The sequence below is a fragment of the Sinocyclocheilus grahami genome, unplaced genomic scaffold, assembly GCF_001515645.1.
Source record: "Sinocyclocheilus grahami isolate Dianchi unplaced genomic scaffold, SAMN03320097.WGS_v1.1 scaffold698.1, whole genome shotgun sequence".
Taxonomy (NCBI): Eukaryota; Metazoa; Chordata; class Actinopteri; order Cypriniformes; family Cyprinidae; genus Sinocyclocheilus; species Sinocyclocheilus grahami.
Window position 1 is genome coordinate 223,432 of NW_015505877.1, and position 13,584 is coordinate 237,015.

The following is a 13,584-nucleotide window of genomic DNA, read 5'->3' on the forward strand; positions in this document are numbered from 1 at the left end:
CTGCTGTTTGTGTGTGTGTGTGTGTGTTTGAAATGTTTTAGTTTTCATATATAAAAATGTATGATGCTCATGTTCTTGACTTTGGAGTAAACATTTATTTTGAATCTTGTGATTAAAGTATATTTCATATAAAATGCCCAGAAGTTTCAAACATTATTTTTAATATCACAAACAGGAAATTACTCGCATAATACAATGAAACGAATAACTGTATAGGTCTACACCTAAACTTCACAAGATTAATGTTTATACAAAGCTTAATATGTCATTATAAAATGCATGTATACATACATAAAGTATGACGTATCGTGTGTACTAAAAGCAAATTACCCCTTAAAAACCCTAAGGTGGCGCTACTCTGTTAAAAAATGTAAGCTCCTCCCCTCACTTCTGGTTCTGTGGCTGCGGTTCTCTGGCTGTGGTTCTGAAACTGCTGGTGCTGCGGGTCTGCAGCTGGAGACTATTGCCCAGACCTTCAGCAGTCAGTCTGAAGGTCTGGATACACGAGACTATAGTAATGTAGGCTAGTGCGCACAATTTAGTAAAGAGAGAGAACAAATTATATCGTGCGCACAATTTATTTATTTTTTCCTGCATATCATGTGCGGGGTTCAGTACCAACTTATGTAAATCTTCTAAGCAGTGGTTTTCGACAAGGGGCCCAATAAGCCTTGAAAAGTTTAGTTCTATTAACATAATCTTAATTTAAAGGCTAAAACCCTATAAATAGAGGTACAAAATAAAACTGAAATAATTTTTGTATTTATTTTTATTACAATGGAAGAACCCATGATAAATATTAGCTTAGAAGGACCTTCAAATATTGTCTTAGACCAATTTAAGAACCACTGTTCTGCACTTAATATCTGGCTTAACATGACCTGCTTCTTTCAGTGTTTAATTTTTTGGGTTACACTTTATTTCGATAGTCCACTTTAGACATTCTACTAACTATAAGTAACTTTGTAACTACATGTCAACTACATGTCTAGTAATTCTCATTAATTTGCATCTACATGTCTACTAACTCTCAGAGCAGACTGTTAGGGTAGGTTTAGGGTTAGTAGAATAAGTTGACAAATAAAGTGTTAGAAGATATTAAGCAGACAGTCTACTAATACTCTACTAACTCCTAGTTGACATGTAGTTGCAAAGTTACTTACTGTTAATAGAATGTCTAAAGTGAACTATCGAAATAAAGTGTTACCATTTTTTGTTTTTCCAAATGTATCATCTAATCAATGTTTACATGCATGTAAAAATGTTCTGTTCCTAAGTGTCAAGCGTTTTTATAAAACTAAGTTTAGCCTACTTGTGGTATTGCAGGATTGGTGGTGCTGTAGACTCCATATGATGTATCGCTTGTCTTTTCACCAAGTCACCTTGAAAATCATATGCTAAGTGAATGAATCTAAATGTATTAAAAACATTTTTCACACTGCAGAGTGATGAAGGAAAATAAATCTGATATAAAAAAAAGATGTAATCTCCTTCTCTGACACGTTTTTTGGGGTTGTTGTTCATGTTTCCTTCTATTCTTTGAAGCTTCAGGGGTGAAAGAGAATCATGTCATATGCACGTTTAAAAAAACTTATTTTAAGATTACAACAACAAATAAACTGTGTATCCTGTCTATCTTATGTTACCATTTTACCATATTTGTAACTATTCATTTAAAACTATACAATGACATGACATGACTGCTAGTATTCATTTATAATTTACTATTAATATTTTCAACTATCTTTTATTTTTTATATTTTCAGTCTTTCTTTTAATTTTATTACCGTATGTGCTTTTATGATTTTTGTTAGTTCTTGTTTTGTTTTGTTTTTTACATATCATTTCTGTTTAGCTTGTATTTTTTGTTTTAGTTGTAGTTTTAGCCAATTTTTTGCGTTATTTCAATTACCAAAAACAGGTTTTAGTATTTTTTTGTTACCAGTAACAACACTGAAACACACAGGACTTTCACCAATATAAATTATAAAAGAGTAAAAGATTGTTTAGAAAATATGTCAGAAAGCAGCAGTTGCTGGAAGGACATGTTAGTGACTTTTAAAGAAGGGTTCATTCTCATCACTGTAATGTGTCTGGATGATTTTCTTTTTCTTTTTTTGCAAGAAATACTTATTTTCTTTTGATTTTGAATTTAAATACCCATATAAATTTCACTGAGATCCATATAGACATCAAACTAAAATAAATAAATAAATGAATGACTTCTTATTGACTCTTTTTCACTTTGAATTCATTCAGGATTATAAAGTATTATAAAGTTCAGTCAATGCGGTCTGGGCATTCTGGATGCAGGACACTGTGAGATCCCAAAACTCAATTGAACATTCAGACTCTTTGTCTGGCTGAACGACTGGACCATGAAGAATTGCAGATTTGTTTCTGAGGTGTTGTAATTCTTGCGGGTCTCTCTCTCTCTCTCTCTCTCTGTGCTGTCTCTCCCTCTTATATCTCTCTCTCTCTCTGTGCTGTCTCTCCCTCTTATACTGACCGATTTCAAAGAGGAGCACCCCCTCCCTTCACATTTGCTGTTCTGTTTCCACATTTCCACAGCAACCGAGCTTCGCTCTGTTTTGCCCCCTTTTTTGTTTTGCACGGGGGATGCATCTCATAATGGAGGTCTAAAGGGAACAGGAAGGGAACACTAGCAGATAAGGGGGAGGCTGTGGGCCAAAGCTGTGAAAAAGCAACAAAAACAGTAAGAAATGCATTGATAATGACATCACCAGCATTTCCCACAGTGGCCAGTGTCTTAATGGGAGCTGGAGCTTCCATTCATCGGTCCGGGGTTGGCTTTCCAAGAGCCTGGGGAGGCCAGCGCTCCCTTCATCTCAATGGGCTTTTTGTTGAGGAACAGAGGAGCTGTTTCTAGGCTTGTAGAAAAGCTCAGCTAATTCACTTTAGGGTTACCAGGAAGCCTGAGCCCGCAAGGTTGGCAACAATGGCAAACTTGATTGCTTCACTTCGATGGCCCAAGAATTCCCAGCTGGAGCACCAGAATTCAAATGGGAACTTGTTTTCTCTTTTCTGTATGTTTCTTTCTCTCGCCGCCCCGCCTCTGTGTCCACACACATTTATTTCTTCATCTCTTCATCTGATGGGATCTCATGGCTGTCTGACTGACCCTGACATATTTCAGGGAGGGACAGTGAGGAGTCTTTCTCATTGAGCACTGGCTCTGCGTCTGATGTTAGAGTGCCACCAGTAGGTTTTGGAGAGCAAGGTCTGAGAAAAATGCAGTCTGTAAAAAATAATAATTTTGTAAATAAAGATTATTGGAGTATGTTATAGAAGAACATACGATTTTAGTCTTCCTACTTCAAAATTCCATGTTTAACTGAATGTGTTACTTCTCATTTCTTGGTAATTAATTGTGAAATTAATGAATTGCTATTTATTTTTGCCAATAATAATGAAGATAGAATACATATATTGCAAATATATTAGTTATTATTATTATTGTTGTTGCTGTTGTTTAAAAAAATTTGAAAATGCATTATTGCAATTTCACTGCAGTGCATTCAAATTTTCTAAATTTACAGCAGAAGTATATTGAACATTAATCTGTAAACAACTTCTATAGTATAAAACTTCAGTTGTATTAGAATTAAGTCTTAAAAAGTTTAGTTATATTACCATAATCTTAATTAAAATGATAAAAACCCAATTAAATTGGCATCATTTTTGTATTTATTACAACAGAAGTACCAGAAGTAAATATCCTCTTAGATAGAACAGGCTTCAAATTTCAAAGTCAAGAGTCAAAAAGGTTAAGAACCTCTGCCCTTTAACATTTAGCTTAACTTAAAAGTAAAGAAACGACATCTAACTGAACAAAGCATAAAACAACAGATGTAACAGAAATCTGTTTAATACAGGGGTATCCAAGCCGAGCCAGTGTCATGCAGAGTTTAGCTCCAGCACACTTGCCTGGAAGTTACTAATGAGACTGAAGAGCTCGATTAGCTGCTTCAGGTGTGTTTAATTATAGTTGAAGCTAAAGTCTGCAGGACACCGGCCCTCCAGGAGCAGGTTTGAACACCCCTGGTATAATAGCATAATTTGAGCAACGCCATGTTTCTCTCCTGTGTGGATGCCATGTGGCATAACTTTAGAGAGTGAAATATGTAAGTCTTTGACAATGTTTACAATAAAACAGTCACGTTACATGAATACTTAAATGTTTCTGCCACAGCTATATCAAGAAGGCACACATTCATTAGTGATTAACCTGAGCTGTGGCGTCAACAGCAGCTGACAGGGTCAGATATGTATGTTAGTGTTAGATAATGTATGTTAGATAAGATGTTTGGTCCTGATAATGTCTCAATACATGTACTGTACAGTACATGCTATTAAGCTGTTATTGCTGAATCTGTTAATAACAATGAAAAGTCTTTTGCTGAGGCATGTAGAGGTGTATAATCACACCTCAGTCAAGTTCAAATTCTTGTTCTTTGACATTTTTTATTTTTCACAAGTGTAAATATTTAGACTTTTTGAACATTACTGCATTTTTTAAAAATAAAATAATAAAAGAGGGGAAAAAAAGCAAACGTGGTAAAATAGAGTAGGCTAAGCTTTGAAAATGAATCTTTTGATCATTTCGGTTCTATTCGGTCAAACCCGTTGGCAAAGACATCCGAATCCTGTAAGGTAGAAAGGGGGAGCGCAAACAACATTTTGTATTACTGCGTTTCCAAAAATAGACTCACCTGCCCTTTACACTGTTCATTATCAAGTGCTATGGTTTATGGTGTTTTGGACATGAACCAGAGTATCATGTAAATATCAGGGTAGAACATGAATTCCAGTATCATATGTGTTATGCATCTGATACCATCACTATGGTAGTGTCACAGTATGTTTTGTGAGGGATATTCAACAAATTCTCCCTTCATTATATAGTTGCACCTTATGCTTATTATTAGCAGATATATTTGCTTCTGTGCATTTGTGTGCTGCCAAAGACCAGTCAATACCACACTTTTAGTAGATGATAATGAATTTGGCCATCAGCTGATTTTTTTATAGTCTATGATCCTAATGAAAAGTTTAGCTAGATATTACCACCAGTTCATCTAGTAATGATATTATACTTCTACTTCCACATATAAACAATGCATTTTATGTTTAACAGACCTAATGTCAGTATTAGACAGACACACAGATATGAATTAATTGGTAAATATATAAAGATTCACTAGTAAATAGGAATATACATTTCTATACAGCTGTGCATTTTTCCTCAAGATTCAACACTTGCCAGTAAACACACACACACACACACACACACACATAGGCCTAGTTATTCTAGCAGTTCTATGTTGTTTCGTAGGAATACAAAGGCTTATGATGTGTGCTGAAGTGTTTGTGTTACCTTGCCTTTCCTTTCCCTAAGTTGTCTTTTGCTGACATCTTTTGGACGATGACAGAACTACAGGCGACAACTACAGGTGGTATTTTCAGCAAGGGCTTGTTTAACAGGCAGAGCCTGGAGTCAATAGGGCAATAGCATGTAATATGCAATTAAACTGTAATATAAGTAAGCCTAGATATCTCTCAGTAAATGAGACTTGTAAACTGACTATCTGTCAGGCGTCTTCTATCTGGGCTTTTTCATTTAAATGACTGTAATTGAAATTCCTGAACCATACTACAAAGCTTAAGCAAGATTCAGATAGACCACTGATTCATGAACCAATTATTTATTACAAAAAATGCAAGACAGAACTCTTAAAACTGTAATCTAATGGCAAACACAATACAAAAACATGTAGGTCTGCTGCATTGAGAGATGAAATCGTAACAGCAATTGAAAAAGAAAAATGACAAATTCAAACCAAAATATGAAGTGTGTGTAAAGGACAGTGATAAACCTTATATTATTGAGATTAAAAACAATGACAATAAAAGATCCATAAGCATATAACTTATGCTTTAAGAACAAAAGGGATATTTAAAAACAACCAACAACTCCAAAAAAAAAACTAGAGTACCAAGAGCTTTTTTCTTTTTTAATAACATCATTCTGGGTGGAAGTATCATCAGTGCTTCATACAGCATCCCAACGTCTCATTTTTCAAACACCATAGTAATTGCTATTCAATTTCAATTCAGACAGCACATGGTGAGCAAAAGTCCTGCCGCGTATGAAGATGGAACATGAGGCTGATTACACGCCTTTGATGAGCTGAACTGCAGGTCTTCAGTGCTGCATTGAAGAGCTTTGCTCTTACACAAAGTAGCTGAGGGCACTTGATACATTTTTTCAAAATGCGTGGAAGATATTTCGGTGCCTCGTTCCTTTGAGGTTTTGACCGGGAGATCCAAAGTCGCATCACAATTTCCTAAAGCTGTAGTGCTTGTCTAAAAATACAATAGTGCAATGCTTGTTAAAATATGAAATCCCTTGGCTATTCCATAACTTATGAAGATACAGAAAAATAAATCGGATAGAACTTATTTTTGCAACTGCAACTTTTTACACATATACAGCAGAAGTAAAAAGCACACATTTTGCGGGTATATCCTTTTCTCATATTCACTCAAGTGCACACGCACAAATTTAAATGAACAATATTTTAAGCACATCTGTACAAGTCCATGTCCAATAAGCATCGAATGTATTATCATAAATACCCTCCATGGACACAATGGATTTCATATTTTGACAAAAGAACAATCAAAGAGGAAATAAGTACCAAAGACAACATGTTGAGGAAACCAGTTAAATCCAGAACAATTGAAACACCCCAAAACACTTGTTAGTCCAGAGTACAGCTTATCCATTTGCACTCGTCCAGCAGTTTATACCTGTATATATATGTTTTTATATCCTATAAAACCATACAGCAACCTGTTTTTGTGTCTCCAGACTTCAGGTGAGAAAAGCCTTGCATTTCATTGTCTAGGAAATTAGGTCACTAAATAGAATTACAGGATAAATAATTGATTCAAACTGCACACTTAATGGAACAACATTCGAGTAAATTGCACATAAATGTACTTCTTGCATACAAAACTCTGGTTCCTACTAACAAACTTGAATTCAATCTGACCTTTGCCCCTCCCCTCCCTCTACTACAACCCGCACCTTAATAAGTACTTTATTTTGGGTTCACAGATTCAGTGCAATAAAAGGAAAAATAAATAACACCTACATTTCTCTTTTGTTTTTCTTGTGGATACCTAAAAATGAAGGAACATAAATTACACGATTTGGCTTGTAAATAATTACTTTGCCAATAAACTGAACGAACAAAACAAAAGGGAATGTCAACCAAAAAAATTTATGTTTTATATTAACAAAGGTGGATACCACATCCCCTAAAGGTGGCCAAAAAGGGCTATAATAATTACAAGAATATTAGATAGAACCCACACAGCCAGGGACGCCACACCCAAATTACAATTTCGTAAAACAAACTAAACAAAACCTAATTTTTCCCCATCAGCTAAGCCTTGACAGTTCCTGAGCCTCGGTCTTTCTCACTCTGACTCATATTCCAGCGGGGCCACCTCATCGATGACCAGTTCCTCTTCGCACTTAATGTCTTCCTGTTTCGGGGACAATTTTATCATCGTGTGGACCTTCTTATGGCGTGAGAAACTGGAGGAGTGAACGAAAGTTTTCCCGCACTGTGGGCATTCGTAGAGTTTTCCCGATGCGTGCGTTTGCTGGTGCTGCTTGAGGTTGGAGAGCCGAATGAAGGTCTTCTTGCAGACGTTGCAGGTGTAGCACTTGTCGCTGGAGAGTCTGGCGGTGTGGCTGAAGCGTTTCTCACACATGCGCTCATCGTTCGGCAGGCACAACCTCTTCTTGCCCCCTTTACCGTGCTTGTTCTTTTTGCACAGGGTGTAGTAGTTGGGCTTGTCGCGGGAGCAGAGCTTCAGGCGGATCTTGAGGTCCGAGGACTTGTCGAGCGAGGCTTTGCCGTGCGTGTAAGAGTTGAGCAGCTGTCGCACGTGAGCCACCTGGTGCTTGGAGAGTCCCGCGGAGTGGCTGAAGACCCTGTCGCATTGCGTGCACTGGTACTGCTTTTCTCGCTCGCCTGAGGAGAGGCTCGCCGTTCTTTTACTCGTGCCGTGGCTGGATGGGAAATTGTGCTGGGTCATGATGGGAGCCAGGGTTGGAGTTGGGTACAACGGTCTGATGTTTTCATCCAAACCTTTTTTGTGGATTAACCGATGCCGCGACAGACTAGAGCTGTGATTGAACGTTTTGCCGCAGGTGTTGCACGTGTGCAGTCTCTTGGTTTTGTGGCATTTCTTATGTATCGCCAAAAGCCGCTTGCCGTTGCACCTTACGCCGCATAGATTGCACTGGAGAGACTTTTTGTTGCCGCACAACTTGCCAAAATCTTTAGAGGAAGTGAGGGATGATCTATCCGAGTGTACGTGCAGATGGCGAGCAAGACTGGAGGAATGGCTGTAGCTCTTGCCACAAAAGCGGCAGTTATATGTTCTAGCATGAGACACCTCCCTTTCCCAGCAAATATCAGAAAGGTCCTCCTCAACGCACAACTGGCTATTCCCTGCTTCTGTGTTGAAGATGAAGTCTGACTCACTGCCCACCTCCTCCTCATGCGTCGCAATCAAATCTGGAGCTGCTTCGTCACATTCTGGGAAAACTGTGTCGTAAGGGACATAGAACGTCTCATCCGGTTCGACTTTCACCATCTGATTGGCGGTGAAGCAAGCATCCTCGTCCAAATCCTTTTTCACACAGGTTATAGTGAATTTTGAGCCCACCTCGGCCCACTTGACCACATATTCGATGGGCTGGGTGTCAAGTTCTACCGTGATGAAGTCTGCTCCTAAAGCGTCCTGCTCGGAGCAGGTCAGCTCTGTTTCTGTCTCCTCCATCTTCACGGCCCTTCTGTTGTTTTCTCGCTGGGGAGCTGTGACTAGTCCAGGCTTAATTTACACCTCAGCTAATCCTAGTAGGAAACAAAAACAAACAAAAAAAAATCTCGAGTTTGATTAAACAGTACCAGCAATAATAACATGCATACAGTATTTTCTTTGAGAATAATGCCTGACAATTCGTCTGGTTTAGAAACGAACAGAAGTGAATCTCCCCATTTGTGTCAATATGTCAATGAATAAAGAACTATCTCTGTTAAAAGATAAAGTTCGTTTCATGTAGCTAGCGAGTAAAACAGACGTTTTGTACAGTCACGGGAAACTATTACCACATGTATATCAGCATTACATTAATCGCAGGCCATTGAAAAAACTATTTATGCCGGAGACTCGTGATCTACGACAGTGGTTCCCAACCCTGGTCCTTGAGGCACCCCAACACTGCACGTTTTGCATGTCTCATTAATCAAACATACCTGATTCAGGTCATCAGCTCATTAGTAAAGACTTTAAGACCTGAAACTGGTGCGTCAGAGAAAGGAGACGTGCAAAATGTGCAGTGTTGGGGTGCCTCAAGGACCAGTGTTGGGTACCACTGATCTACGATGCAAGATATTTTACGTCCTCTTGCATGGATATTTGTATAGGCTTTTAAGCTTATATGCACGCCTACAGTATAATGAAGCTTGGATGTATCTGCAGCATTAACAAACATCAAGCAGACTTCTCCACGACTGACATTAATGAGATCCAAACAAGACCGTTCAGAAGAATCAGTCTTACATTTAAGAGAAGGTTCTACGCTGACATTCTGACATTTACAGAATGCTCTTAAGAATCACTCTGACATTTAAAACACCGTTCTTTCTGGCATTAGAGGACATTCCGAGGAATCATTCAGACATTTAAAAAGCGTTCAGAAGAATCATTTGGATATTTGGAGAGCATCCTGAGGAATCGTTCTGACGTTCAGAGAACCTTCTGAAGATCCACTCCGAGATTCAGACACCGTCCTGAAGAATCGTCCTGAAGCTGAGAACATGTCGAACTGTAAAATGAAAGCGGACGTCCGCGCCAGGGTATTTCCTCATTTCCTCAAGTCTCGCCGATCTCCAATTTTCGCGTGTTTAGCGTTACCTTAGGCTTATTAGCTTATAAACTCGCCTTCTCTGGTCAAGCGTGGCAAAAGAAAAGCATAGCAATCTACTTGAAACCTCGGCAATTAAGGAAAAACAACCAAACAAAAGCGTCCCGACGGTAAACAGGAAACACAACTTGGCACGGTGCATTCTGGGAAAGGATTAAACTGGGCTGCAGCCGAGTGTGTCCACCTGCATTTAGTCTTCTAAAACATCCCAGCTCTCTTCTGTTCAAGATATCCACGTCAAGAACGTTTAAAGGTCTTAATACTGAAATGCGCTGCTAATCACTCTGCCCTTGTGATGCATGACTGTAACTTACACTTATTATAATGGCCAGGATTCAATCGGCCCGCCTTAAAATTGCACATATATTCAATTGCACATGTATCTCTCGCACCGAGGCCTAGATGTACACACACACACACACACACACATGCTGTACTTTCTGTACTACTGCCAGCCCGTGCTGAAATAGCTCGCACTTACGGTTGCTCGAAAGCACATAAATGTATAATCACTGACCATTTCGATGTATGCATGAGAGAAGACAGGCGGAGCCCAGAGGTATGCCTCTGAGCAAGACTCAGAGAGTGGCATATGGCCGGTGTTGACTGCATGATCTCAGATATATTTCAATCCCTCAATACAGTCACTGAGAGCCACTGTAATATTCTTCCTGTCGCCTCACTGCACTCCATGTGTTGATTAACCAGACGCGTCCACGGTTTGATCATTATGCACGCTTCTGAGTCCGTTCAAATGTATTTTAAAGCAATTACCAAGCATGTGATATGCTGTGTGGTGGGTGGAAATCGGCTCGGTTCTGCCGCACCTCTGTCAGATCATCGCCGACGACGAAACGGATGTCTTTTCTTTTTTTTCCCACCGGTGATGTACATACCATATGGATGGACTTCCGCATTCCACTGTCAGCACTACACCGCGAGCAATCGTGTCCTTGTGAACAGAACTGTTCATAACAGTATGAATACAAAAATGTGTTTCGAAGATCTGACACACAAAGTAATTCAAAAGAACTGTAAATTGGGTTTTTGTAATATTTCCCAAGTTACAGAAAAAGTAAATCCCTTTTGAAATAGCGTATGCTCATTCACAACAACGATTCATTGAATTGATCATTTATATAATAATAATAATAATGCCAGAGGAAATGAAAAGAGAAAATGTTGTTTTACTTAACTATCGAAATTAGTTTTAATAATAATATTGCATAGCTATTTTACTTTTGCAGTTATATAAACATACAGTACATTATTAGTTTTACATAATGTGTCAAATGAAAAAGAGGGTCTGGAGGCACTGAATCATTTTTATGCAGCATATATTCTTCAGTAATTAACAGTGTTGGGGGTAACGCATTACAAGTTACGTAATCAGATTACTTTTTTCAAGTAACTAGTAAAGTAACGCATTACTTTTTAATTTACAAGAGAATATCTGAGTTACTTTTTCCGAATAAGTAACGCCAGTTACTTTTTTTTTCTCCAATGTATTGATTGACGGCTCTCCTGTCCCCATGTTGAGAGAAATCAGATGTTACTGTAGTTCTACAATAAATATGAATATGCATTATCTCACGCACAAAAACACACAGATTCAGTATTCCTCAAAATGAATAAAAATAATGCAACTCAGAATATAACGCAAACCTGCAATAATTAAATGCTAAACAACACAAATATGCTTTATGTATTTAGTCTCATTCTATTAACCAATGTCTTCGATGATCCAGTTCAACCGTACTAATAAGCACAAATTACTCTAGACAAACATTTGTGTGTTTTCCAATTTTCGCGTGTTTAGCGTTACCTTAGGCTTATTAGCTTATAAACTCGCCTTCTCTGGTCAAGCGTGGCAAAAGAAAAGCATAGCAATCTACTTGAAACCTCGGCAATTAAGGAAAAACAACCAAACAAAAGCGTCCCGACGGTAAACAGGAAACACAACTTGGCACGGTGCATTCTGGGAAAGGATTAAACTGGGCTGCAGCCGAGTGTGTCCACCTGCATTTAGTCTTCTAAAACATCCCAGCTCTCTTCTGTTCAAGATATCCACGTCAAGAACGTTTAAAGGTCTTAATACTGAAATGCGCTGCTAATCACTCTGTCCTTGTGATGCATGACTGTAACTTACACTTATTATAATGGCCAGGATTCAATCGGCCCGCCTTAAAATTGCACATATATTCAATTGCACATGTATCTCTCGCACCGAGGCCTAGATGTACACACACACACACACACACACATGCTGTACTTTCTGTACTACTGCCAGCCCGTGCTGAAATAGCTCGCACTTACGGTTGCTCGAAAGCACATAAATGTATAATCACTGACCATTTCGATGTATGCATGAGAGAAGACAGGCGGAGCCCAGAGGTATGCCTCTGAGCAAGACTCAGAGAGTGGCATATGGCCGGTGTTGACTGCATGATCTCAGATATATTTCAATCCCTCAATACAGTCACTGAGAGCCACTGTAATATTCTTCCTGTCGCCTCACTGCACTCCATGTGTTGATTAACCAGACGCGTCCACGGTTTGATCATTATGCACGCTTCTGAGTCCGTTCAAATGTATTTTAAAGCAATTACCAAGCATGTGATATGCTGTGTGGTGGGTGGAAATCGGCTCGGTTCTGCCGCACCTCTGTCAGATCATCGCCGACGACGAAACGGATGTCTTTTCTTTTTTTTTCCCACCGGTGATGTACATACCATATGGATGGACTTCCGCATTCCACTGTCAGCACTACACCGCGAGCAATCGTGTCCTTGTGAACAGAACTGTTCATAACAGTATGAATACAAAAATGTGTTTCGAAGATCTGACACACAAAGTAATTCAAAAGAACTGTAAATTGGGTTTTTGTAATATTTCCCAAGTTACAGAAAAAGTAAATCCCTTTTGAAATAGCGTATGCTCATTCACAACAACGATTCATTGAATTGATCATTTATATAATAATAATAATAATGCCAGAGGAAATGAAAAGAGAAAATGTTGTTTTACTTAACTATCGAAATTAGTTTTAATAATAATATTGCATAGCTATTTTACTTTTGCAGTTATATAAACATACAGTACATTATTAGTTTTACATAATGTGTCAAATGAAAAAGAGGGTCTGGAGGCACTGAATCATTTTTATGCAGCATATATTCTTCAGTAATTAACAGTGTTGGGGGTAACGCATTACAAGTTACGTAATCAGATTACTTTTTTCAAGTAACTAGTAAAGTAACGCATTACTTTTTAATTTACAAGAGAATATCTGAGTTACTTTTTCCGAATAAGTAACGCCAGTTACTTTGTTTTTCTCCAATGTATTGATTGACGGCTCTCCTGTCCTCATGTTGAGAGAAATCAGAAGATGTTACTGTAGTTCTACAATAAATATGAATATGCATTATCTCACGCACAAAACAACACAGATTCAGTATTCCTCAAAATGAATAAAAATAATGCAACTCAGAATATAACGCAAACCTGCAATAATTAAATGCTAAACAACACAAATATGCTTTATGTATTTA

The 13,584-nt window shown here is 38.3% G+C and overlaps 1 protein-coding gene across 1 annotated transcript; it reads right to left on the reverse strand.

The window, feature by feature from the left end:
• Window positions 1-6,031: 6,031 nt before the first annotated feature.
• On the reverse strand, window positions 6,032-10,886 carry LOC107559773 (zinc finger protein 883-like). The gene is made up of 2 exons (XM_016243726.1): window positions 10,808-10,886; window positions 6,032-8,960 (listed from the first exon to the last, which is right to left on the reverse strand). The coding sequence occupies exon 2, from the start codon at window positions 8,884-8,886 to the stop codon at window positions 7,510-7,512; it is 1,377 nt and encodes a 458-aa protein (XP_016099212.1). The 5' UTR covers window positions 8,887-8,960; window positions 10,808-10,886; the 3' UTR covers window positions 6,032-7,509.
• Between the last annotated feature and the right edge of the window lie 2,698 nt (window positions 10,887-13,584).